The sequence below is a fragment of the Ursus americanus genome, chromosome 20 (assembly GCF_024610735.1).
Source record: "Ursus americanus isolate L20-20 chromosome 20, mUrsAme1.1.p, whole genome shotgun sequence".
Taxonomy (NCBI): Eukaryota; Metazoa; Chordata; class Mammalia; order Carnivora; family Ursidae; genus Ursus; species Ursus americanus.
Window position 1 is genome coordinate 50676957 of NC_142146.1, and position 27577 is coordinate 50704533.

The 27577-nt window shown below is 38.6% G+C and overlaps 1 protein-coding gene across 2 annotated transcripts in view; it reads left to right on the forward strand.

The window, feature by feature from the left end:
• Window positions 1-26462, forward strand: part of LEKR1 (leucine, glutamate and lysine rich 1) — a 171444-nt gene extending 144982 nt beyond the window's left edge. For both annotated transcript variants that reach the window (XM_087870309.1, XM_045811980.2), the window contains 3 exons: window positions 5621-5785; window positions 8847-9146; window positions 23328-26462. In XM_087870309.1, the coding sequence (XP_087726435.1) occupies window positions 5621-5785; window positions 8847-9146; window positions 23328-23741 (879 nt within the window). In that variant the 3' untranslated portion in view covers window positions 23742-26462. The remainder of the gene's footprint in view (window positions 1-5620; window positions 5786-8846; window positions 9147-23327) is intronic.
• Window positions 26463-27577: the final 1115 nt, after the last annotated feature.

A 27577-nucleotide genomic window follows, 5' to 3' on the forward strand; every position in this document is an offset into this window, starting at 1 on the left:
TAAGAGAATATTTAGAATATTAGCAAGGATAATGAACATCATTTCATAATGTGTAAGAGATCAGTTCACCAAGAGGACATAAAAATCCTAAATGTTTATTCACCTAAAAACAGGGTTTTAAAATTAAGCGAAAATTGATAGAACAGCAAGGCGAAATAGACAAATCCATAATTAGAGTAAGAGATGTCAATAATAGCCTTTCTCAATAATAATTTATAGAAAAATACCTGGAAAATTAGTAGAGATATATTCTATGGAAAATAATATAATAGTTTTTTAGAACAACTTATTTTTAAAGAAATATATTGGACAGCACCATTAACAAACATGATCTAATCAATATTTATAAAATTCTCCATTTAAGAGCAGAATAAACATTCTTCTCAAGTGCACATGGGATATTTACTAAAATAGATCTATTCTGGAGCATACATAATTCTCAATAAATTTAAAAGGATTCAAGATATACAAAATATTTTTTCTGACCACAGTGAAATTAAAATAGAATTTATTAACAGAAAGTTATCTGGAAAGATCCCCAAATATTTTGAAACTAAATAAACACCAAGTCCATGCCCTTAATCACTATGCTATGTAGATGTGTGGGGAGACAGGCTACATGGAAAAATGAAACATGCTGAGCCATGGGATCTACCAGAAACACCTAAGTGTGCACGCCCCCTCCACCTCATAGTACCTCTGTGATCTTGGTGAAGGTACTTAACCTCTCTGAGCCTATTTCATAATCCAGTGTGAATAATAATTATTATATACTATTATTATTATATGTTGTAAGAATTAAATGAGTTAATATATAAAAATGTGTTCAGTACCATGCCACCCTACCTCGTACTGGTATCAAGTGAATATTTTCTCCTTTCATCCTGACTTTACATAGTTTTTGGCAGGACTTCAATATATATTCTGATTCCTTAACATTGGTTTTTACTGCAAAGTCTGTGTATTTGAATAATCATCTACTTTACAATATTTTTATTCAGTAGTTAATTCATAAATAATCTGAAGTATTAGTTTTCAACCAGCATTTGTTTAACTTTTGGAAAATAGTAAAATAATTTATTTTTAGGAGATTTATTTTTGAAAATTATATACGTACATCAAATATAAACAAATGACCTAATTACTACTTTGGCATCTGAAATTCCCTTGCTTTTTATAGGGATTGTCAGTAGTGAGTGATTATGTTACAACATGGTGTTTGGCTCCATAGACAGAAAATTATTGCAGAATCAACCACAAATATCTCACTTGGAAAAGTGAAAAGACAGAATTTTGCACGTCAGTATTAGACACAGGTGTTATAAATACGAATTATGTGTTTCAACACAAATACAAAGGGAATTAAAAACAACATACTCAGAGTGCTCTAGAGTCATCAGGAAGCCTTCACCACAGAGGGAGTTCGAGGTAATGGGAGATATGGGTAAATAAAAAGCAAAAAAATTAAAAACTGAAATGTGTACAAAGATAACAATTTATTTTACTTTGTGTTAACTCCTGAACTCATATATTATTCATGCTTTGGTTTTAGAAATCAGCATTTCCCCATGATTATTTAAAATTACTATTATTATATAAAGTGGTTTATATTTTATATAAGCATCATCACCAAATTCATTTATTTTGCATAAACTTAAGTTCTGCCGTCTAAGACATCTTATTTACTTTCTTATCTAAGATGTTTTTTTCAAGGTTTTATTTATTTCTTTGAGAGGGAGGGTGAGCGACGGAGCAAGAGAGAGCAGGAGCAGGGGGGAGGGGCAGAGGGAGAGAAAGAAGCAGACTCCCCGCTGAGCAGGCAGCCCAGCTCCATCCCAGAACCCCAGGATCATGACCTGAGCTAAAGGCAGAAACTTAACCAACTGAGCCACCCAGGTGCCCCTATGTAAGATATTTTAAAGAGCTTCTATCAACATATAAAAACATAAACATGATAATTTGGTATGATTCATTTTCTCAATGACAAATAATATACTGCTTTAAAAAATCATTATGTTTGTGGGCTCATCATTTTGTTCAAACTATTCAGATTATGAAGGAACCAGTAGTATCATCTTTCTATGCTACAGTGTAACACATTCAGATGGCCTTTAGCTTCCTTCAATGTTTAGAAATCCCACCTGAAGCTCGTTACTTTGCTTCTCTTTCTCTGGTTGTGCAAATTAAAAATCAACTCAGTGATAGTAAATCACTCTTCTCTCTTCTATCTACATGCTTTTTCTTTCCCACCTTCCTTCTATTCCTTTTTTTTTTCTTTTAAGATTTTATTTGTCAGAGAGAGAGAGTGCATGAACACAAGCAGGGGAAGTGGGGCAGGCAGAAGGAGAAGCAGGCTCCCCACTGAGCAAGGAGCCCCATGCGGGACTAGATTCCAGAACCCTGTCCCAGGACCCTGGGATCATGACCTGAACTGAAGGCAGACACTTAACCGACTGAGACACCCAGGTGTCCCCTTCCTTCTATTCCTCCCTTTTTTACTCTCTACCTACAAGGAATAGATTAGGGGCAAGAAGGATTTGCTACTTGACTTGCTACTTGACTCTTTCAGTCCATCAGCTACCTCCTTTTCTTCCCTGAATACTTTCTGTTTTATCCTCTTCTAGGGACTCTACTGATTTCCTAAATGGCCTCTTCCCCATAATAAATTAAAAAATATTTTTTTAAAGAGTCCTTCTAAAGTCTTTCTGTCATTTAATTTACAGTTTGTCTAGTCCCACCTAGTCTGTATATATTCTTTTTTTTTTAATGTTATATATTTATTTGTCAGAGAGAGAGAGAAAGCACAAGCAGGGAGAGCAGCAGACAAAGAGAGAAGCAGGCTCCCTGCTGAGCAAGGAGCCCAATGTGGGACTTGATCCCAGGACCCTGGGATCATGACCTGAGCTGAAGGCAGATGCTTCACCGACTGAGCCACCCAGGTGTCCCCTGTTTATATTCTTATTCTCTTAATTCGAGCAATCAATCCGTATTTTGAAAGATGTCTTTTTTTTCCTAAAATAACTCTTTGGCTCTACCAATTAGCCACACAAGGAATTTTTTTGAACACTTGATAATTTATTACCTCAGCACACATTTTTCTTGAGCTTCTCAAAAAACGTCTTATTTAGTTGTGTTTTTTAGTAGTGTCAAGGTATCTTGTAGGCTATTAACTCTTTTAAAGTTACACCTTGCAAATTTTTCAAATGTTTTGCATTTGATATCCTCCTTTCATGTGTTCCTATCTATTCCAGTGTGGTTGGAGCGCTGTGTCGTAATCAAATGGGGAAGTGAAAGTCAGGTGGAGGAAGTCCAGGGCTGTCACAGAAGGTATTTGCCTTGTGCCCAACATAGCCGTGCAGGCCAAGGGAGAGAAGGGAGCTGGACTGTAGCCAGTGCTGTGCCCACCAGGTGCCGTGCTCAGCCTGAGGCTATGTTCATCTAAGGGAGGGGCGCTTTCTCAATTCGCACAAAGGTGTCACATGGGCTGGTGGTGGCCCAGCAGGAGATCACGTACGGGAGTTTTGATTTTATACTAACACACTGAGAAACCACTAAGAGGGAATAAAATAGTCCAATGTATATTTTGTAAAAAACACCCTGCTGTGTGGATCATGGATTGGACAGAAGCAGGAGTGGAAGTAAGGAAGCCAGTGAAGAGGTGATGGTGGCCAGAGCTAGAGCGTTAAGAATGGAAATGAAAAGAAATGAATGGATTCGAGGCATCTTTTGGAGGCAAAGTGAATAGAACTTGGTGTTGGATTAGGTGTTAAGGGTAAAAATGATGCTCCAGTTGCCGACTTGAATAAATAGATGGGTTGTGGTTATGTGTGTCCTGACTGGGGAAGGAGCAGGTGGGGAGGGGATGGTATGTAGGTTTCTGGTTCAGTTTATTTGAGACACCTGTGGTATATCTCAATGGCTAGCAGGAGGCAGGTAGATGTAAGTACCTGGAATTCAGAAGAACATCTGTTTTGGGTTTTTTTTGTGTGTGTCTTCCTGAGTACCCCTGAGGCTTCCCTTGCTTTTAGGAGTCTGAGAACAACACATCTGAGCAATGCTATCATGTTCCTAAATGAACCTTAGCATCCTTTTTCTCAAACAATCCAGAAACTTATTTTGAGAGAGCCAGAATAGCTCCTTGCCTTGAATATAAACATAATTGTTTTGCCTTGGAGGAAACGCTTAGTCCAGTGCAATAAACTCAACTGACCCCACACTGGGGCTAGTCTTTTATCTATATTTTATAATTTAAAGGACTTTATGTAAACTTTCTTAGCAAATTTTCTGTTTCCTGGTACCCTGGTTTCAGTGTTTCCTGAGAAATTCATGTTGACCTCTTTCCTCCTCTCCTAGTGGTCTGAATCCCAGAGTCACAGTAAGTCAAGTTTGACAGTTTTTCTCCCAAGTTATCTGGCATTTACTCCCTCTAGGAATTTATAATCATGGCACAATGTAAATCTAGAGCCAGCCTGCCACTGGGATTCTCTAATCTCACTAGATGAACGACCAGGCCTGAATGACTCCAAAACCCATAGATCTGTTCTCTCTCTTGCTCTAGTGGGCAGAGCCAAAAGCAATGGTTAAAAACCACAGGGAGAGAGATGTTGGCTCAACTAAAGGAAAAACTGCCTAATGCTCAGCGCCGTCTGAAAATGGAAATGCTTGCTGGGAAGGAGTGAGTTATGGTTTCTAGTGGTGTTGAGGCACAGGGCAGACCATCATTTAGTGCAGATTCTGTGGTAAAGACTGAAGAGTCAGAGCACAGAAGTAATCTCCACTGACTCTGGAATCCCTGCTCCTGCTAGAGCTTTATACATATGTTTTGTCCCGTTCATCTTCATAACAATTCCCAAGGGAACTAGTTGTAACTCCACCAGGAGAGGTTATAGTCACAATTTAAGATTATACAGCTAGAATATGGCAAAGCCAGGCTTTAGAGCCAGGATTTAAACTCAACTTCATCTGGATCCAGAGCCCTTGCTTATTCTTTCCATAATTCACGGAAGCTTGAGAAGTGGAACCAGGGGATTTCTAAGGTCCCTTCCAGTGCTGGGGTTCTATATAAATATAACATGGATACAGGCATCGCTGACTTGACTGTGTTTTCCTTAATCATCCTTCTGGCCTCAATCACATTAAAATGATAATCTGTGACTCCAAAACTTTCTGAAATCTCCATCAAGAAAAGACCATTAAAAAAAAAATCAACTTTTGTACTTTGTATCCCCTCTGAGCTTTCAGTAGAATGTAATCTAAAGTCCTCAAAATCTTTTTTATTTCTTTCTTACAGGGTTTCTGGGAGAGACTGAGTTTATAATACAAATATACAGAAGACTAAGTTTTTAATATTTCTCAAAACTGTCATAATATAATGTCCTAATTTCTCGACTCATTTTACAAGTCTTAGAAGGTCTTAGAAGATCTTGAAATATTTGACCCAAGGTCAATTTTTCTGGCCTAAGTTCTGAGTCAGATTATTTTTAAATATTAGAATTAAAAAATTAGATTCATTAAAAAATTTTAGAATTAATTTTTTTTTAAATTGGAGTCTGAAAATAAGCTTAGTTTACTCATCTTTGGGTCGAATGGCTTTATATGTGTGTTAAATGCTATTTTCTAGATTGAAGCTGAGCTGGCCAAGGAAAGAGCCCGACATTTAGTTGAATTTGAGGAGCAAACTCTGCTTTTTAAGGAAGAAGCTAAACTGGAACTTGATATTGAAAAGGAAAAACACCAAGAAATAATCCAAAAGTATAAGAAAGAACAAGAGGAATTACAAACAAAGGTCTGTCGTTATGATGTTCATTATTATTTAATGGGTTTGAAATTATAGATGTTGGCTATTTCCTTCTAAGAGCACTATACAGTATTTTTAACTCAAGGAGCTTCCCTCAGGGTCATTATGCCTTGGTTTTAGCTACATAGGTGGAATGGTTTGGATAGTCTCCAGAATGAATAGCTGAGATAAATCATATAAGCATGCAATACAACTATGTATGGAATTTTTTTCTACTAAAATAAACTTTTTTAAAAGATTTTTTTTATTATTTGAGAGAAAGAGCGAGAGTGAGAGTGAGAGAGAGAGATCATGAATGGGGGTGGGGGGAGGAGAACCAGACTCCCCACTGAGAGCTGAGCCAAACCTGGGGCTGGATCCCAAGACCCTGGGATCATGACCCAAGCCAGAAGTCAGACATTTAACCTACTGAGACACCCAGGTGCTCCAAAATAAACCTGTTTTTAAAACAGCATAAATTAGGTGCACTTGGGTGGCTCAGTCACTTAAACATCTGACTTCAGCTTGGGTCGTGATCTCAGGGTCCTGGGATCCAGCCCCAAGTTTGGCTCAGCTCTCAGTGGGGAGTCTGCTTCTCCCTCTCCCTCTATGCCTCCCCCCTTCATGCTCCTCCTCTCTCTCAAATGAATAAAATCTTTAAAATAATAAATAGAAATAAAAGAGCATAAATTATATAACTAATAATTAGCATGGTTAGATATTCCAACACCTCAGATTCCAACATCAAATGATAATGAGGTGTTTTACATAATTAACGTTTTACCAACAACTAAAGCCTATCTCCTTTAATTGCAAATATTTCCAATTCTAGATATTTTTGAATGAAGGGAAGTATTTTAAAAATGTAACCCACCTCCATAATTTCTGAAACAGCATGTCCTAAACATAATTTTTTTAAAGATTTCATTTTTAAGTAATCTCTACACCCAGCATGGGGCTCAAACTCACAAGCCCGAGATCAAGTCACATGCTCTTCCAACTGAGCCATCCAGGGGCACCCTAACCATAATCTAAGGTTTTGTTTAGGTTGCCCTGTTATTATAAGTCCTGGGTGTCATATATATGCATGTTTTTGTGTATATGTATATGTTTGTGTGTACATATATGTGTGTGTATATTAACCAAGACCCAGTGGGGAAATTGTACTTCGAATAAACTCACTAACAGTCTGTGTAAATTAAGTATCAAATGAGACTTAATGGCCTCTACTCTGGTGTACAGGAGATACAGTACAGCCTTTTCAATAGCACTGTGAACGATAGGCAGGGCCGCCCGCGTTGAGTACATGATAAGTACAAAATCACAAGGCCCTACGCTCAAAAAAGGCCACATATCACTTGGGTTTGATGCTATGCAATATTGTCTTGAAATTCTTAATAATTTTATCTTTGGATCTGTGTTTTGTATGTAAAGTTCTATTGGGACAATGGTGCACTTGCTGGGAGGCTGAAGTCTCACCTCACCCAAATTTCTACAACTCCTAGACTAGTTTTCTCCGAGAACAGCCCTCTTAAGGCAGGCCCCAACGTGCCAGAGGTTATGGTTTCTCAAAAGAAGTCATAAATCCAGATTTTGTAAGTGAATTCTCTTGATTTTTAAAAGCTGACTCCCTTTTTGAAGAGATCAAAACATATTTGTGGCTCTGTGAGTCTCCCCTCCCGAGGATAACCTGGTCTATTTCAGTGTTGGCTCTCCTCGGGATGATGGAAACTACTGCTCAGACCTAGCAATGACCCTCTTCCTTCCTGGATTAATTGAACATAATGGAATATTAATTTAGTTTTTAAAGTTACTAAGTGCGAATAGATTTCTTGCAGAAGTTATTTGTAATGTAAACTTAACAGTTGAAACAAATCTTGGATACATAGCTCTTAAGTAATAGTTCACAAAATCCTTGGAACTTTGGTCAATGAATGTTTTCCAGATTCTTCATGAACTGCTTTCTTGTTGTACTAGTATTTATACTATAAGGATATTCATAGCATACATAATAAGGATATATTTCATCAGAAGCAGCTTTGTTCTTCCTGGTTTGTTTTCTGTTCTTTGTTTTGTTTTTTTAAGCAGAAGGAAAACAAGCAGTTTTTCGCTTCTAAAGACTCCCATGACTCTCAGGAAAAGCTGCTCGTCTTCGCTTGTCTCTTCATCTCTCATTCTCTTGTCTCTTTATCTAGAGGTACCACCTACACAGACAGTCTATTTTCAAAGTGTTCTGGTATTCTCTAGAATGGCACAGTCTAATATGTTAGCCATGTGTGGCAACTTTAATTTCAGTTAATTAAAATGAAATAAAATTTAAAATTCTGTTCCTCAGTCACATTAGCCACATTTTAAATGCTCACCAGCCAGTCCTGGCAAGCCAGAGCCTATTGAGCACATCTCTTCCCAACTCAGCAATGGGCCATGGTGAGAATATTTACACCATGGAGACTAGATACAAATCTGGCTTTTGTGCATATGGGAGTCAGTTGCTAAACATTTACTGACACACTACTATCAATAGGCACATGTGTCTAGCGGGTACCATATTGGACATCACAGAATATCCCTGTCACCACAGAAGGTTCTGTTGGGCAGTGCTGCTCTAGAAGGTGTGGTATCTGAGGTACCTCCAGTCATTGTATGTAAGAAAGAAAAAAAATATCCAGTGAAAACTTCTTGCTATGGTATGAGTAGAGTATAACTGCAGTGCTCCCCTATATGCATCCCCAAACATCCGGCATTTCTAGTTCCCAAAGCCACCCCATACTGAATCCAGACAGGCACCGGGATCAAGACTTGAGCTGTCCTTGGTAGCTCAATCCAGACACAGAGATTTATGTATTTCCAAGGATGCCCAAGTGATTAATATGCGATTCCATTTAAGGTGGTACATTTTAGTCTTAACTTTTAAAAAGAAAATCTTGGAGGCCTACATAATGTCATAGGATTTGTTTTCATTTGATCAGAAGAGTACATTGATTATTTAGAATAAACCTCTTAGAACCCTAAGAACTCTGTGGTTACCTAGAGATATTGTCTACAAACTAATACAAGATTTATCTTACAGATATCTGACTTAATAGCAGGCGCTACTAGAGAGCTGAGGCTGGAAGTGGCCACTCTTGAAGAAAAACTCCGTGACTCTTGTATCCGATATACTGAAGATTCTGAATCAAAGGAGAAAGAAATCGAGAACCTTAAAAATTTGGTTGCAGAATTTGAATCCCGCTTGAAGAAGGAAATTGATAGTAAAGATTCTGTTTCAGAGGACTTGAGGAAGGAAATGCAGCAGAAGTCAGAGGAGCTAGAGAGAGCAATGCTGGCGCAAGCACAGCTAATACAGCAGTTTAAGCAGTCCCAGGAACAGGTAGGAACAGATGATGGTGCCATCGCGGACAGTGAAAGAGCACACGTTCCTTCCAAAAACCAGACAAGCAAATGAAAACGTGAAAGGCAGCCTGGTGTCATGCAAAGAGTCGGGGACTATTAGTCAGGGACTTGGAATTATATCCTGCTTGTGCTCTTTACTAGGCAATCACTTAACCTCTCTGCACCTGGCTTCCTTTTCTATAAAATGAATTCACTGAACTACATAATCTCTACAGTTTCCTGGCACTCAGGTCTATGTTGTAAATGACTATTTAAAACTTCTAAGACTAGGAATCTTTGTATATTTATGTCTGTTTTGATGTTAAATCTTTGCCAAAGAAACTTTTAGAGCACTTGCCACTTAAGTTCAGAAAATAATTTGGACAATATATTTTATTTTATTTTTTAAGATATTTATTTATTTATCTGAGAGAGAGAGAGAGAGAGCATGAGCAGGGGGAGGGGCAGAGGGACAGGCAGACTCCCCGCTGAGCAGAGAGCCCAGATGTGGGGCTGGATCCCAGGACCCTGAGATCATGACCTGAGCTGAAGGCAGACACTTAACCGTCTGAGCCACCCAGGAACCCCTGGACAATATATTTTAAAAGTAGTTTCTCTTTAGGGCTCTATCTTTCCGTCAACCTAAACTATAGGGTAATTTGCATGTGTTGGTCTTCTTTTTTATGTATGCATGATTATTTCAGCAATGTTTTTATTTAAACAGGAATAGACTTATTTTGATTTGAATTTTTTTTTCTAATAAAGTCTTATTTCTGAACTGCTAAGCAGTTTAGATCACACAGCATGGAGGAACCAAGATTCATATTTGAATCTCCATGATACAGTGTTTCCTATTTCAGGAAACCTGAATTCTAGTGATTCTTCTGAATTTCAAAGTGACCCTCAGGCTTAGCACTCAACATCTCCAAGCTTCATTTCCTTCTTCCTTAATTCATTTTTCCTTCCTTCCTTCCTTCCTTCCTTCCTTCCTTCCTTCCTTCCTTCTTCCCTCCCTCCCTCCCTCCCTCCCTCCTTCCCTCCCTCCCTCTGTCCCTGGCTCCCTCCCTCCTCCCTTCTTTCCTTCCTTCCTTTTTCTTTTAAAATATCACTAAACATGCTACTTACCTCTCCAGATGTTTGGGGGGTCAGCTGATTGAGTATCTCCTGCCAGCACATAGCAGCGCAGCTTCCCTGATAAAGGGAGCTGCTTCACAGGCCAGGCAGGAGAGGGAAGGAAGAGCACAGATGGACTTAGTTCCACTGAAGAAATCCTAGGAAGGAGAGAGGTAATGAAGGTTTGCTTCAAATGAGACAGCAGTGGTGAAGCTCTAGAGAAGGGGCAGCAAGTTAAAGGAAAGAAAGGTCAAGGCAATTGGACCAGCAGGTTTTCTAACTCTTAAATCACCAAAGAAATGGCAATATGGAAAGTAAAGAGTAACCTACAAACTAGGACAAGTAGAAAAAGGTAGAAGAGTTGAATCCAGTAAAAATATAGTGAGCTTCTATCTAGGGGCCAGGCGCTGTGCTGGGCCCTATCTGTGCAATTATGAACAAGACTGACAACTTCCATTTCCTGCTCTCAAAGAAGAATTTAAAGACAATCTTATATGAGTAATTAAATTGACATCCAGGGGAGCCTGGATGGCTCAGTCAGTTAAGCGTCCAACTCTTGATTTCAGCTCAGGTCATGATCTCAGGGTCATGAGATCGAGCCTGCATCAGGCTCTGCATTGAGTGTGGAGCTTGCTTAAGATCCTCTCTCTCCCTCTCCCTATCCCTCTGCCTCTTCTGATCTCCCTCTCAAAAATTAATTAATTAATTAATTAATTAATTAATTCGACCCGAACAAAAGCATAACATATAAAAAGCATAGACTAAAGTCTTAAAAATTGGCTTTAAGGACCTGTCTTGGTTATCCCTTGCTGCACAATAAATTATCCTCAAATTCAGTGGCTTCAAATAACAAACATTTACTATCTCACAGTTTCTGTGGGTCAGGATCTGAATGTGACTTAGTTGGTACCTCTGGCTTAAGACCTCTCTTGAGGTTGGTGTCAGGAGGTCAGGGGTACAGTTTTGTCTAAAGACTCAACTAGAGGAGGAGCTGTTTCCAGGCTCACTTAGTGGTTGTTAGCAGGATTTATTTTATTATCGCTGTTGGGCTGAAAGCCTTAGCACCTTGCTGGCTATGGTCAGAGGACTCCCTCAGTTCCTCACAGCAAGGACTTCTCCATAGAACAACTTTACACGTGACAGCTGGCTTCCCTGAGAGCAAGCAAGTTAGCAAGACTGAGAGTGCAAGAAAGGGTGTCTGAGACAGAAGCCACAGTCTTTAACCTAATCTCGGAAGTGACATCCCAATGCTTCTGCTAAATTCTGTTCATTATAAATGAGTCAGTAAGTCCAGCCCGCATTCAAAGCAAAGGGATTGCACAAGGGAGTGAATAAGCAAGAGAGCCTGGATAACTGGGGGCCATTCTAGAGGCTGCCAATCTCAGTGCCGCTGGCGGTAACTTTGGCAAGAGAAACTAGATTAAAAGTGAAGAGAGAATTTCTTTTTCAGACAAAAGGAGCTAGATGGGAAGCTCTTCCTGCTCATTAGTTGTAAAAGTAAGCCACTTAGAGATGGAGTTGTTGTTTTTTTTTATGCACACTTTTGAAATATACAAGACACTGGTTTGGCACATAAACAATCATTGATCATTACTGGGGAATAGAAAGGGTTCATTCCAAAAGTAAAGTTACCTAAGGATTTGCCGGGGGACAGACTTCCTTTAGCTGGGGTGAGAGGAAGGAAGGTAGATTAGATTTTCCATTAGAAGTTAAATAATTACCATTGAACTGTAAGAGTAAATAATTAAGGCTGCTTCTCTGGTTAAGCATGCCAAAGTCCAGCATATTCTTATAAAAAGAGGTAATGAGACAATAAAAATGATAGGATTTATGAGCCAGAAAGAATAGAGGTTGTAGCATGTAAAGTGAAAAACACTATTTTTGATCATACATTCCAGACACTTGAAATTTCTCAGATTCTGGAGAAATAAAGCTACATTTTAAGTGAAGAACAAATTCTCATTAGAATAAAGATAAAGATGGTCTATTAAGGAAGCTAATTAAGGGCAGGAAAGCCCTGTTCTCTTTCAGGGGTCAGAGAATGGGTGGACTTTGCTTTTAATTGTTTAAAGAATGTTTTCAAGTATAGGAGGAAAGCCAGAGCCTCTAAAGGGCAAATGGGCATTCCTGCATGGAGCAGGTATTATTGGAGAGCGTCCACAGAGACAATGAGGGTCAAGAAGGTGAAGCAACAAGAGGTGCAGGTGAATAAGAGGAGAAAACAGAACGTAAAACTGTATGGGAAATGTGAATGAGAAAAGAGGGCCCATGAAAATTCTTCATAGGGAGAAGACACACGTGTAAAAACAACAACAACAACAACAACAACATTTTTTTAAAGATTTTATTTATTTATTTATTTGACAGAGAGAAAGAACACAAGCAGGGGGAGCAGCAGTGGCAGTCAGAGGGCGAAGCAGGATCCCAGCTGAGCAAGGAGCCCGATGCGGGATTTGATCCCAGTATCCTGGGATCATGACCTGAGCTGAAGGCAGACACTTATCCAACTGAGCCACCCAGGCGCCCCTGAAATATTTTTTTAAAAGAAGAAAGAAGGGGCGCCTGGGTGGCACAGGGGTTGAGCGTCTGCCTTCAGCTCAGGGCGTGATCCCGGCGTTATGGGATCGAGCCCCACATCAGGCTCCTCCGCTGTGAGCCTGCTTCTTCCTCTCCCACTCCCCCTGCTTGTGTTCCCTCTCTCGCTGGCTGTCTCTATCTCTGTCAAATAAATAAATAAAATCTTTAAAAAAAACATAAATAAATAAAATAAAATAAAAGAAGAAAGAAGTCAGAAAAGAAACTTAATATGTTAGAGAACAGAACATCATCATTTAAAACCAGGTTAAAATAGATCACATGCTTCTTGCTGCCAGTTTTCCTTCCTACTAGCTTCATATGAGTCCTGTCAAGACAGTGTGGCCTGGCCCCACTGTCAGGGGTCTTGTTGTAATCCAGAAGAAGAATGTGGTAAAAAAAAAAAAAAAAAAGTTCACATACAACTACCAAAGGAAAACCAGTATGGAATGTTCAATATTTTTGTGTCTTAAGATTATCAATAAGGAAAACAAAGGGACAGAAGTTTTAAATTCTGTCAGTTCCTCTAGCCATCTAATGAAACTCAAAGACATTCAAAGATAAAAAGGAATGCTCTTGGTTAAACGTGGAGAATTGAATGCATATGTTTATCTATGCTTCATCTCAAAACAGCACTAAAATGACAGTAAGTTAATAAAAAGTGAATACATCCATAAGGAAAGGAGAACAGGAGAGGAGGAGTTGACACCAGATGAAAGAGATGTTGATCAAATTTTGGAAAATAATTCAGAAGTAATTAGTAGACTGTAGGATGTTGAAACCTAATGCCCTTGGGGATTGGGGGAGTGGGGTGGAACCCTAAAAGGAGCAAATCCAATTATGTGGCACAGCGATGAAAAGTCTCAGGAATTGGAGACACGAGATCCTTCTGAAAGAGAGAAGAGTGGATCCGAAAATAGGATTGTTTGAATGATTGTAAAAGGAACATATAGATCCTCAGATGCGCTCTCTAACCCCTAAGCAACCTTCACTCACCACTCTGCTAAGATACCAAAGATTTACATTCTAGAAAAACTGAACGTGAGGGGCTTTGGACCTGAGGATACAGAACAGCAGAACGTAGGAGAAGGCTGGAATGAAAGTATGTATATTAAAAGAGTGAGACCTTCTGGTCCACTTTACCCACTTACTTCCCAGAACACAGACAACTAGGTTTATATATCAACAGCTAGGAAATTGGAAGTGCCCTCTCTGGAGAAATGAGGTGGCTTGAAAGAAAAAAAAAAAAGAAAAGACCTATGAATCCTGATAATTGGGGTCTCCCAGTGAAATGGCAATAGTCATGTCTTATCTATCCACTAAGAAGTATACCCATCATTAATCCCTCACATAGGCCCACAGAGCTTCCAGTAACATTTTGGAGACTCCTTTTTAAACATGAACAGCCAACAGATCAGCGAACGTTTTAGGAACACCTCTAATATGAGGCAGAAACAAGGATCAAACAAATAAACAAAACAGAACTCAGAAGAAAAAGATACAAAAGGATGCAGGGAGCAAATGTAAGCTTCAAAAAAGAATAATTAATATCCTCAGGGAGGAAAGAAAAGATATTGCATCCATAGAACATGAGCAGGAGGCTATGAATAAAGAATAAGAATAAATATTAAGATATAAGAGCTGAAGTAAAAAAAATCAATACTTGTTAGATGATAAAGATGAAAAAAGTCTCCCAGAAAGTAGAAGAAAAAGGCAGAGATTGAGAAAAGAAAAGAAAATTAGAAAAAGAAAATTAGAGGAAATAAGGAAAGAGAGAACAGAAGTAAGCAGCAGAAGAAAATTATCCAGAAACTAATCAAGATCATTTCCACGTAAGGAAGGACATACATTTCTCTAACGGATGCTAGAACAACCACACCAAAGCACTTCATCATGAAATAACAACACCTTAAGGATAAATATAAGTACTTAGTTTCTGAGCTGGGGGGGGGGGGGTCACTTAAAAAGGATCAGGAATCAAAATGGCTTTAGAATTCTTAACAACAGCAGTAGAAACTAGAAGACAGTGGCTTCCACATTCTGAAGAAAAACTATTTTCAACCTACAATTCTATAGCCTGCCAAATGATCAATCAAGCTAGTGTCAAATAAGCATATTCTTAGATATTAGAGTTCTCAAAAATGATACTTCCCTTTGCAGCCTTTCTTGGGAAGTTATCAGATGATATATGACACCACGATGAGGGAACAAAATAAGAAAGGAGAAGATACAGGAATCGGGAAGTAAGAGTTCCAACACAGGAGAGAAGTGGAGAGAATCCCTAGGACTGTGGTAGGGAGAAATCCAAGAATTACAGCAGGGCAACAGATTTAGAGAACAGCCAGTCTGGGTTCGGCAGAAGAACGGAGGGTTTTTAGAAGTATGTTTCCAAGAACAAACAGAAGCTGTTGCATTACATGAGAGTTTGAACATATTGAAAGGATATTTACATTTCTATAAGTGGGTTTGATGGAAAATTAGTAATCAGCACCTAGAACCCTGAGCAGATAAATAGTGGGACAATGATTAACTTTGGAAGGAAGCTATGCAAGAAGGGAAATGTAATCACCGTACACTGCGTGGCTCAGGTATACATAATATTTATATACTATGATCATATAAAGTAAAATATAGATTTGACTAAAAATCATGATGGAGATTGGGAAGATTTTCCAATAAAACTGTGATAGAAATTTCTCCCAGGAGAAGAGAAACATCTGCTCTGAGAGGGGGGAGGAGGGTGAAACATCTACTAGGAGTTGGAATAGGAAGCTAAATCTTCATTTTCCATTCTGTGAAGCTGGTAGATAATGACTTCAAAACTGAAAAACCATGAGATAACTGCATAATGTTATTATATAGGAAAATTGAAATAAATACCACAAGAAACTGCTTAAAAACCTGAAAATGGTTATTCCTGGGACGTAGGACTTGAAAGTGTGAAGGTGTGCTTTTTTCATTATACTATAGTACTATTTTAATTTTTAAATATGTATGAGATATTACTTTAATTTTAAAAAATAATTTAAAACAGTAGAAAGGAGTAGCTTACAAAAAGGACCTAATAGAAAGGGTAGCAGAGGATAGCATAAAAGACAAGGTTTTAGAACATGTAAACAGGTTTTTAAAAAATAGATCCTGGGGCATCTGGGCTCAGGTGATTAAGCATCTGACTCTTGATCTCGGCTCCGGTCATGATCTCAGGGTCATGGGATCGAGCCCCGCTTCTGGCTCCGCGTTCAGTGCAGAGTCTGAGATTCTTTTCCTTTCTCTATCCTTCCCCCTCTGCCCCTCTCCCAACTCATGTGCATGTCTTCTCTCTCTCTCAGTCTCTAAATAAATAACTAAATAACTAAATAAATCTTTAGAAAATAAAAATAAAAAATAGATGCTAAGAAGAAAAAGAGAGTTAAGGGATACTTTCTGAAAGAGAGGTCCTGTGGGAGATGAGGTAGTCAGAGGACTCTCTGAGGAGGTAATATTCAAGCAGACCTGAAGTGAGGAGATGAACATTCCAGGCAGAGGAAATGTGAAGGGTAAAGGCCCTGCAGCAAAGAACATCCTGGGAACCTTGAAGAAACCACAAGGAAGTGAGCAAGCATTGCTGAAGCTTAGTGAGCAAGGAGGACAGTGTTAGAAAGCAAGGTTGGAGGGACCAATTCATGTGGAGTCTGTAGTCTTGCAGCAAGGACTTTGGATTGTTTTCTTAGTGTGATGGAAAGCCACCTGGATATTATGAACAAGGCAGTGACATGATCTGATTTATTGTTAGAGGGTAACTCTGACTCTGTGTAGAAAATAGGTTGAAGGGAGGCAAAAATGAAAGCAGGAGCACCAATTGCAAAGCTCTTGAGAAGGTCTAGAAAAGCATGGATGGTCATAGTGCTGAAGAAGGTGAGAAGTGGCCAGATTCAGGATATATTTTCAAGGTAGAGGCAACAGAAATTGCTAATGGGTGAGATGATGTGAAAGCAGAAGAGGGATCAAGGATAACTCCAAAGTTTGGAATGTCAGCAACCGAGGGAGCTAAAGTGCCATTTATTGCGATGGGAAACACTAGGAAAGGAATACAACTTGGGAGAAATATCAAGAATTTGTTTTGGCACATGTTAATCTTAATGTGTCTATTAGATATCCAAATGGAGGTATTGAATGGGCAGTATGTTTGGGGGAAGGCTGGCTAGAGATTGATTTTGAGACAACCACATGTAGCTGATACTTAAGCCTGGGTACTGAATGAGATCATCCAGGAAATTGAGGTAATAGAGGGCTGAGAACAGGCACTCCCAACTTTTAGAGGCTGGGAGGAGGAGAAACCAGAAATGGTGACAGAGAAGGAATGTCTAATGAGGGAGGAGGAAAACTAGAGAATACTAGCAAGGACTCTAAAGAGAAAAAGAATTTAAAGAAGGGAGCACACAACTTCTATGGGGCCGCAATCCTTTATACACAATGTTGATTTCAGATAGGTTTTGGAATTCAAATTATTTCATATTTTAAAGTACCTATGCCCCCAGCGATCTAAGGCAGGCCCTCCCATGCAATGACATCAGTATTTCTGCAGTGAAGCATAGGAATGGCCCCACTGAGTGAAATAAAGATTATCGGTCCTGTCAGATTTTATTACCAAATATTCTGAGTTACACAGAGTTTTCTTCTCAGAGCTTTGTGGGTGTCAACATTGTGGCTAATGGATGTGCACTCGCTTTCTTGACAACAGCTATTTTTGTTGGTTTGTTCATTCACCAGACCATCTCGTGGATATGATTTTGTTTAGAAAAACAAAAAAGGAGAGTACATGAGGTCGCTCTGTAGGGTTACTGACACAGAGAGGCGATAGGAACAGTGAAGGAAGAATTTTCCCCACACTATCTACATTGGTTACTTTTTGTGGGGTAGGGAAATGGCAGGGGTTTCAGTTCTTATACTTTTCAAAAATTGGGGGATCATGGGTGACTTAAAACTTTTTGGTGTTTTAAAAATATTTTTAAAAGATAAAATCTATTTAAAAAGAAAACTCATTTATTTAGGAAAGTTTATTCATAAATCTGGCAACAATGGATTTATGTAAACTCAAAGATTAAATCTGAGGAATACATGGTGTTTGCAAACACAAATAACTTTTTTTGCAAGAGGGATTTGCTTAGTTTTATGATGTGCATTTTCTATATTTACATATTCAATTGATACAGATAAAATGCCACACATTTCTCTGGTAATTCCATTTATGAGAAAACAAAGTACCAGTTAGTATAGCAACAAACGAGTAGTTCTCAACTTTGGGACCAAATTAAATTAGATCATCTGAATTTCTTCTCTAACCTCTGGCTCCAAAGGGAGCAGGGGGAGAACTGGGAAAGCTTTTACAGGCCACAGGCTATTCCTAGGGTTGGTTGGCAGGGAGAATGGGTGAACTGACAGCCTGAGAACCTTAACGGTGGGGCATGGGGCAGTCAGGAGTGTGGCGGTCAGACCGAGAGGCTTCAGCAGTGGAGAGGGAGGGCTAAACAAGACTGCCTTTTACATGTCGGAGACTGTCCTGATACAAAGTACAGATGCCAAAAAATTGACAGAATGAGAAAAAAATACAGAGAAATTGTTTCTGTTGTACTTAATTAATACCAGTTAAATCCTAAGTAGATTATTGACTTAGAAAAATGAATCCTGAATTCTGTGCCTTCATGGGCTCTTCCTCCCCATTCTGAAAACCTGCTCTGGAAGCATTTTAGTCTAAGGGATTATTTCCCTGTTTCTACTCCTATTTTGATATATCAGCAGTAGCTATTTCACAGTGCCCATTATGTTTGTGAGCATTGGAATACAATTTTAGAACAACCTGCCTAACATTCATCTTACTTCTTTCCTGGAAATATATTCACATTCTCATTCCTGCCTTGCCAACGGGCCATTTCCGCTGTTTTTCTGCAGTGTTTTGGGCTGATCAGATTAGTTGACCAGAAGCCTTAAATGGAAGGCTAGCTCTTACTCATTGTTCTGGTTTCCACACCTTTCCCACAGTTTCCCTTTGTCTCAGCTACCCCCCGTGCCCAGCCCCCAAGTTGTTCAGCCATCCACTCACCCTGGGATATATCTAGTTTGGGTGGATGTAAACTATAATCTGATCATTCCATGACTGGTTCAGACCTCACTGGGTATAAAGCATGAAGAAAGACACCCATCTGTGCCTATTCTTCACTGAAGACTTGCTTTCCTGGCATGTTCCCCCCGATTTCCAAATTCTGGTGATTGCCATCACAAATGGGACTCTCACCTTCAGAGTGATCAAGTTGGCCAGCAAAGCCTTCTCTTGCTTCTTCTACTGTTTTTGGAATTGAAAGCAATCCAGCTGTCTCTAAGGATAAAAATGAAAACAAACATAAAAATAAACCACACTTACATTGCAAAGAGTGGGGAAAATTGGCCATTTTTTTAATATTAGAAATTTCAAACAGATGGCGAGCTAATTTATATTTTCATTTTGACATTTACTTACCCAGTGGGAGTGCAATTAAGCCATATTTTAAACCCACTCAAAGGGGCCTTCATCTGAAAATGTCATAGATGTATCTACAGAATAATGCTCTTCACCATCAACAGAGCTTAAGGACCCAGAAACAGTAGTTATTCCATGCCCAGACCACCCTAATCAAGGGGCACATGGGATAGGAACCTCCTCTGTGAAAACGCTGGCCTCCTACTATCCTCCCTGCCTCCCATCTTGCCCCACTTGGGGCCATTTTCCCCAGAGCTAGCAATGGAATCTTCCCTTAATGCAGATTTGACCATGCCAGCCCCCTACTTGAAATGAACCTTTCAATGACTCCATATAGCCCTCAGAATTAAATTAAAACTCTAGTATTATCATGTTACTAAAGTCATCTTCAATCTGACCCTGCTCACTCTTCTCTGCCTCAGTCTTCGTCTCTCCTCCCCTTGTGCACTCTGCACCTGAGTCCTACTGAGCTATGTGTCATCCCAAGATGTGCCTCTTCCTCTCGCAGTGCCAGGCATTGGCCTTCACTGCCCACTTTGCCCGGAAAACCCCACTGCCCCTTCTTCACCTGGCTCATGCCTCACTTTTCATTTTGATTTACAGTTTAGTTGCGATCCAGTGATACAATTTTATCATGCTGAGATATGGCCAAAGATAATCTTACCTGAAACATTTAGAATGTTGTGGCTTCACTGATTATTCTCATGTTTGCCCAGGATTTTCCATCTTATTGCACTTCCATCTTACAAATTTTCCTATGTTGTTCAATGCAAACACACATTAAAATGCTGTAACAATACAACCTTCCAAAAACACAGCCCCAAGAGACATTTTGCCTAAATCACTGAAAGCAATCTAATCACAAGTGAATGATTCTTTTCCACACATGATGGAATTTTCCACTAATGGGTCTTACTGACTCTGGCCACATCCACGTGTGCTCTTGTCATGCCCCGTCACACACAGTCCATCCCTGAAATAGCAATCCTCTCAGCTTGATGTGTTCTATTTCCATTTTGTTACCCCATCGTTGGGTAAATTATAACATCTGAATTGCCAGTTGTACAAAACTGTGTTATAGTCTCAATTTTAAAAGAGGATGGTAGCAGGGGTGCCTGGGTGGCTCAGTCGGTTAAGCGTCTGACTCTTAATTTCAGCTCAGGCCGTGATCTCAGTGTTGTGAGATCAAGCCCTGCTTCGCAGTCTGCACTGGGCATGGAGCCCGCTTCAGATTTCCACCTCTCTCTCTCTGCACTCCCTTAAAAAAAAAAATGTGGTAGCAGAGGATATGCAGATATTGTGAGAATCACCTGAGATTTCACAGCATTTGTGGCAAAGACAAAAATAGAAGTTCTAACTCTGTAGCCTGTTTTCAGTTCAGAGGTCCTCCCAGTTTGGAAATAATAGAAGAAGGAGAAATAGTCCTTTGTACTGGAAGCTAATAGCCTTGAAGAAGGATGAGTTCCAGAGCAGTGGGCCCCAGACCAAGATGGTCAGCAGCCCTTCCAAAGTTCAGTCTGGAGTTGGCGGGCACTTTGCTCCCATTATACTTGCTATGGGGACATCTTTGGGTTCACTCCACCTTTTCATTCCCTCCTTCAGTGGAGTGTCATTTGCCTAAAATAGCTTTTAAGTGACTTGCTTTATGGATGTTTTCCATAGAACACTGCTCCTTTCCTTTCAGACTTGAATTTAATTTTAGTAAATGGATTGAATTTTATTTTTCTTTTAATGAGAGCTCTTGTCATCACATCACCCATCACGTTATCCTTCCATATTGGTGGACCTGTTATTCATGTCACCAATTTATTGACCTCATTAGTTAACTGCTATTCATTCTTTTCTTTTATATATTCAAATAAACTTAAGTCTTTCTTATAGCTTTCTTAAGGGAATTTTTTATACTAAGTTATTGAAAGCCCCTGAAATCTAATCACTTTAACACATTTTGCCAGCTAACTCACTAGTAGAGAGGAAATAATGCATTGATGGTTGTGCCTTTTAAAATAAAGTTGATTATGTTTAGAAAACTTGAGCAAAACCAAATGAAGTGTCTTACTTTTTTTTTTTATTCCTTCCATGTCCTAGAACAAAATGGCCCCTGCATACTTGATATAATTAATTAGACAATTCATTTAGTCATGGGCCGCTTAGAGCAGGGTTCTGGAAGCAGGCGGGACCCTACCCACTTCAGAGCTGGGTTACTCTCAGCAAGTTACATAAGCAGTGGGGCTTCCGTGTCTTTCTTTGTCAAATATATTTGTTGAGAGCAGGAAATGAGATGACACTTAACATAGCAACTGATTAATCTTCTCTAGCCCACCCTCCCTTACCTTTTCAACAAGTATTTTGGGTAGAGTTAATGAAAACCAGATGAGAAAGCCACAAACACCATCCTTGGTCTCCAATTCCTCAAAAAAAAAAAAACAAAAAACCCCAAACAACAACAACAAAACAAAAACAAAACAACAACACCACCAAAAAAAACCAACCTAACTGGAATCAAATACTTAACCCTCATGATTTTAAAAAAATATATGATTATATATTAACATTATATATTATATATTATATATGTATGTTAATAACATATGTAAATGATGAGGCTTTGTTTGATCCAGACATGCTGTTGATTTTATAGAAAATTATGGAGCAACTGTTCATCTGGAATTGTGCCATATTCTTCAATTCTGATTACCAAATTTGGAATCGAATAGAGTTCTGATCATAATCCCAAAAAACTCAAATACCGGAAGATGCTACTTTCTCGGATGCTTTGTTATTTAGTTCCACTGACAGCAGATTAGTCAGTGAAGCCTTAGGTAGTAAGTAAACACTTCCCACTGAGAGTCAGATTTGGAAATGCCTTGGATAGTTTTACAAACAAACTAACCTGATGGAAATTCATTTTTAGTTGAAGAATCCTATGGCACAACCATTTTAATTGTGTACTGCCTTAAATTGTTTCCTTTTCAACCTCTTTTGACACATTCTACAGACATGAATGTCAGGAGGTTAGAAAGATCCAAGACCTAATTCTTACCATGGGCTTTGAAGTAATTTGTATGAATTCCATAGATGAAAGATGGGTAACTCTTCAACCTAAACTGTAGAGTTTCAGAATTTGAGGGGGCCTTAGTGATCTCTAGTCTAGGCACACATTCAAAGCTTTAATTTGCTCCAGTATATCCCAGTCAAGTGAGACTCAACCCTTCAAAGTATCCTCCGGACAGCTCTGGCTATGAAAAAGTTCTTCCTTATCTTCAGCCCCAAAGCTTCTACTCTTGGCTCCAAATTCTGTTAGAGACATAAAACAATGGCTCTGCTCAAACTCATGAGGCTGCGAACTTCTTGAGGGCAGGTATCGTATCCACTCTTGTATCTACAGCTTCTAGTGACTTGATAAATGATTGTTGAATGGCATTAAAAGCAAAAGATGTTCTTCTTTATTTTGGTATATATCTCACAAATAGCAAATGATCAGTATATTTAAGTTCTATTGAGAAAGCATCATATAAAGTAACTGATTTTATTGTTTAAATGTCATAGCTGATATTTTTAACACTTTGTCTTATAATTCAAGCAATTTTATCTGTCTTATGTATTGCAGTTTACCTTCATTATAGAATAACATACTTGCCCCTACAAATATTAACTATTAGACATCACATGTGCCTACAAGCTGAAACTCCACTAAAGTAGGCTTTAGAAGATCTGTGTTTCAGCCCCAGCCCCCCACTACCTATCTGAGTGATCCTGGCTCTTGTTTCCTATTCTGCAAACTGCAAGGGTTGAACCAGATGTCCTCTTAAAGTTCCTTCCAGCTTCACAAATCATTTGCGTTTTCGACTTGTCTGTCCCATGTGGTAAGAGTATCCACAAAGACAGTCAAAGACAAGACTTTTGATTCTGGTTCAGTTCTCCACTTCTATTACCAACCATTTTCCATATGTACAGTTTAAAGCTAGGGATGCTTTCCCCTGTCTTTTCTCATTTCAGAACACTTTTCTTCAGGAAACAGTGCGTAGAGAGTGTGAAGAACGCTTTGAACTGACAGAGGCTTTGGGTCAAGCCAGAGAACAGCTTCTGGAGCTCAGGAAGCTCAGTGGAAGTTCACCTTTGTCACGGTGTTCCCTTCACCAGGGCAGCCTCACCTCGTCCGCTGCCGTGGTCAGTCACCAGGGAGAGAGAAGCCTCCTGAGCCCGAACTCTGGAAAAGGAATCAAAATCCCCAGCCTGCACAGAGTGTCAAAACCCACCGCTTCCCCAACCTCGGCTCAGTCCAAGAGGGTCAGCAGCTCAGGTTTGCCCACTGTCCCCCAGCCCCATCCTCCCAGGGGTGGAGCATCTTCGGTAAATGAGACCAGACGAAGACTGGCTGCCATTCTGCGGAGGAGACTGAGTCAGCAGTGACTGATCCAGTCGAGAGCAGCTCCACGCAGCACGCCTGGTCTTCCCCAGTGCGCCAGAGATGCGCTGTGAGTGAGGATGACAAAGGTCAAATTATTATCACAGATCAAGAATGCATGTTTATAGATATCTTTAATAGGGTAATTGGAGAAACTAGGATTTGTCAAGCTACATTTCCTAAGAGACCTTTGAAATTGCAGCAGATAATGAAGTTGTTGATATTCCAGAGGGCCAATTTCTCTATTTCTATATTGCATGTTTAGATGTGTTCTATGACTATGCCCTTTTAGAGATCATAGGTAAAAATTTTCACTCATAGCATCTTTGCTATTTTTTTTTTCACCATTACAAGCAGATATATTTCCACAAAAAACAGATTGTGTTGGTTCTGTCGGTGTTTGTTCCTTTGTTTGTTGAGCTGAATGAGTTAAATAGATGTAATTCATATACCAAATAGAAAATGGAAGTACTTTCAACCTAAATTTGATAATTTCCAAAATGTTTAGTTCAAATATTCACAGAATTCATCATCATCTTCATAGAAACCTTCTCTTTTTCATATCACAATCTAATTGGTTGATCTAATTTCTTTTTAGGCCAGAAGTAATGATAGGTACCCTTCAAGAAGGCAGTCTTCCCTGTGAACCTGGGACCTTCTAGAAAAAGGGCAGCAACTCCAGTTCAAGGAAAAGGTGGTTTACTTTTCAAACTATAGAGATTATTCTTTTTCAAAAACAAAGAGCCTGGCTGACCATACAAATATTTCTTGGTAGAGATTTTCTACATTGAATGCTTTTTGGTAATCACAGTCAGATTTTTATTTGAACTTGTATCCTTCAACCATTGGGAAAAGAACTAGTTCAAGACTGTTCTATGGAGGCACATAGTGCTAATTTGGAGTTCCCATTTTATTACTCCCCAAGATGGGCAACTGGTTAACATATTTTCTATTTTCAGAGTGAAAAATTAAAACCAGCAACCAAACCAGCTATTTTAAGTTATAAAGCTTTAGGCCCCTCCTATTTCTTAAAACATAACTCTTTACCTTAAGCTAGTGTTTGCCTATCTTTTTCCCCTTCAAAATGAAATGTATTTTTCTTTCAAGACTGACTTTACTTAAATTCTTCATTTGACTGTATCAGGGACATCCAGGCTTCTTACTCCCATATGAGGATATAGTAACACATGCGAAATATGGCACGTAAAACTCTCCTCTGTTTGGCTCTCATATTCATTAGAGAATCCAAAGGTACTTCCCATCTGGGGAAAAAAAAAAAAAAAAGTAAAGCTACTAAGTAAATTCAGGTTTATGTCTAATCTTTCAAAAGATTAGTGTAATCTACCAGTAGAGTATTTTAACCTCAAAAAGAAAAGGAAATTTTCACATTAGGTCTGCTGATTTCCCTGACTAGTGTAAGTAAGTACGTCTTGTGTTAAGGCTTAGGATGCTGAGTTTCGCTTTATAGAGATCAGTATTCCCTATAATGGCATTTGACAAGAGAACAAAACATCATAGAATGCTGACCCCCAACCATCTCTTTCCAAATAAGGAATAGATGCCCAAAGAGGTCTGACTTGGCTAAAACATCACAGCTAATTAGTGACAGAGCTAAAACCAGACCACTGTTAACTTTCCACCTCCATTTCCACTTTTCCATTCATCAGATTTCCCCAGCCTCCATCATGACAGAAGCCCTACAGAGTATTTACCTAATATTTTCTTTAAATGCATTCACTTTTTAAACTTAAAGTTATGTAAAAAGAAAACTTGACCCAAGAAAGAATAATTGTAGAGTAATGAGTTTGATTTGCTGGGTATATTTTTCCTAATACTTTAAAATAAATGTGTATCTATTAAAATACGAAATGTTGATTGGTGTACCCCCTAAACTCGTCTTGTATAATGATGGTAGTACTCATGCCACACTCTGGGAACCTCGATGTTTCTGATCTGGTATTTGCATGTTTATTGCAAATACTGGTGACATAAGGTAGATGGCAAAAGCTAGTGAAAACTTTAGTAAAAGCATACAAGAATATTTGGGGCAGCAGTCTTTGTCATCAGATGATACATGTTTTTCCACAGTCTCGCAATTTCAGCTCCCTTCAGGAGCCATGGGGATACATTTTTCCTAAATTATGAACAGATTTAAATTTGTAAAGAAAGTCACACATAAGCTTTTCTAAAGCAATGTAAAGGCCATCAGTGCAAAACCTGGTTTCTTTGCTGTTACTCTCTTGCATTATAATGAGTAATTATGTAAATAATCTTTCTGAGAATAGAGTCAGAATGTGCAGTAAGGCTGTGTTATATTCCACAAGTATATTAGAGAGGTAATTCCATGGATAAACAAAGAGACAATATTTACATTTGTTTCAAACTAGACCACTTGAATGGAGCCATCTAAGCTATGTTCTGGCATCTTCTAAAGAAAGACACTTAAAGAAAAGAGAATCACATTAGCATATATAAAGGGGGTTTAAGAACACAAACTTTCTTCGATGTTCTCACTAATGAGCTAACTCCTACCATGAAACAGGATCAGGAATGTTAAGGAAGTAGTGAATACGATAGCAAATTAAAGCTCTCAAATGCATATAATGGATATTAATTTAAGTCTATTAGTTTTGATTTCTCTATATGCATATGTTTTCCATGACCTCAATGGAAGGATTGATAGGTGCAAAAAGAAAAGAATATCACAGAAAATATTCCTCACAGAATTATAACCCTATTTGTTTTTTCTTCTTCTTAAACTACTACTGGTAGACAAAGATAGGAGTATTCTTCTATAGTTAACATAGATTTCTCAAGTAATTTTCGAAAGTCTTATTAAATTAAATTACCATATTTATACTTAGAGTTACTTAAAAGTTATATTTCCTGGCAATGGAATTGACTGGAAGAGACATTAATGTTGAAAATTATGTAAAACTAAGATTTTTTTAAATGTTCCGTTAGTCTGAAAAGTTTTTGTAATACTACAGATCAATTATAGCTAATTTCTTTGACTATGGAACAAGTTTTGTCAAGCTTCATCTTGTAAGGTTCTTACGATTATTATGGTATTGCACTGATAGGGCAACCTAGTAACCCAAAAGGGTTAATGTACTGGAGCTGAGAATTCCTGGCCATCATGTTGTATTTCATGGAGCACAGGAAAGCAATTTAATATGTGCCCAAAGTTCACAAATCCTACAATGATTATAGATTTTTTTTTTTTTTACTTTTTCACTTTCATGTTTCAAGAAAATAATGTATGTGCACTGTACCTTGCACAGGACACTTTTTATGGTCCCCAGGCCATGACAGACAATAATGGCAGCCTTCCTAAGGTGGTGTCTGTGGTATCTTCAGGAAGAAATTCTACTTTTCCTTTTGAAAATATTAGCAATAAATCGTGAAGCCAATATAATTAGGTTGCATCTTTAGAATCTTAAATTATGTCATCTTGGTTTATTCTTAATTCACACATAAAACTTTCTAAACAACACAGTAGTTGAATCTGAAACACACAAATCCTATGACAATATTTACCATGATCCAGAAGGTCAGAAGATTTCCTTCTTTTCCAGCATTCATATCCATAATGCTGTATATCCATTGAGTAAAAAAATTTACTAGACACCCCTACCCCCACCCTAAAATATATAAGAGAATACTGTGTCACAGAGATTAAGTAATTTATCCAAAAGAAATACTAATTAAGACCAAGGAATAATTTTAAAACTTACACAGTTTCTGAGCATCTTGATCTGTAGAATAATAGTGAAGATCTATTATACATTCACTCATTTTTTCAACAGATACAGAGAATTGAAAAAGCACTGTAAGAGTT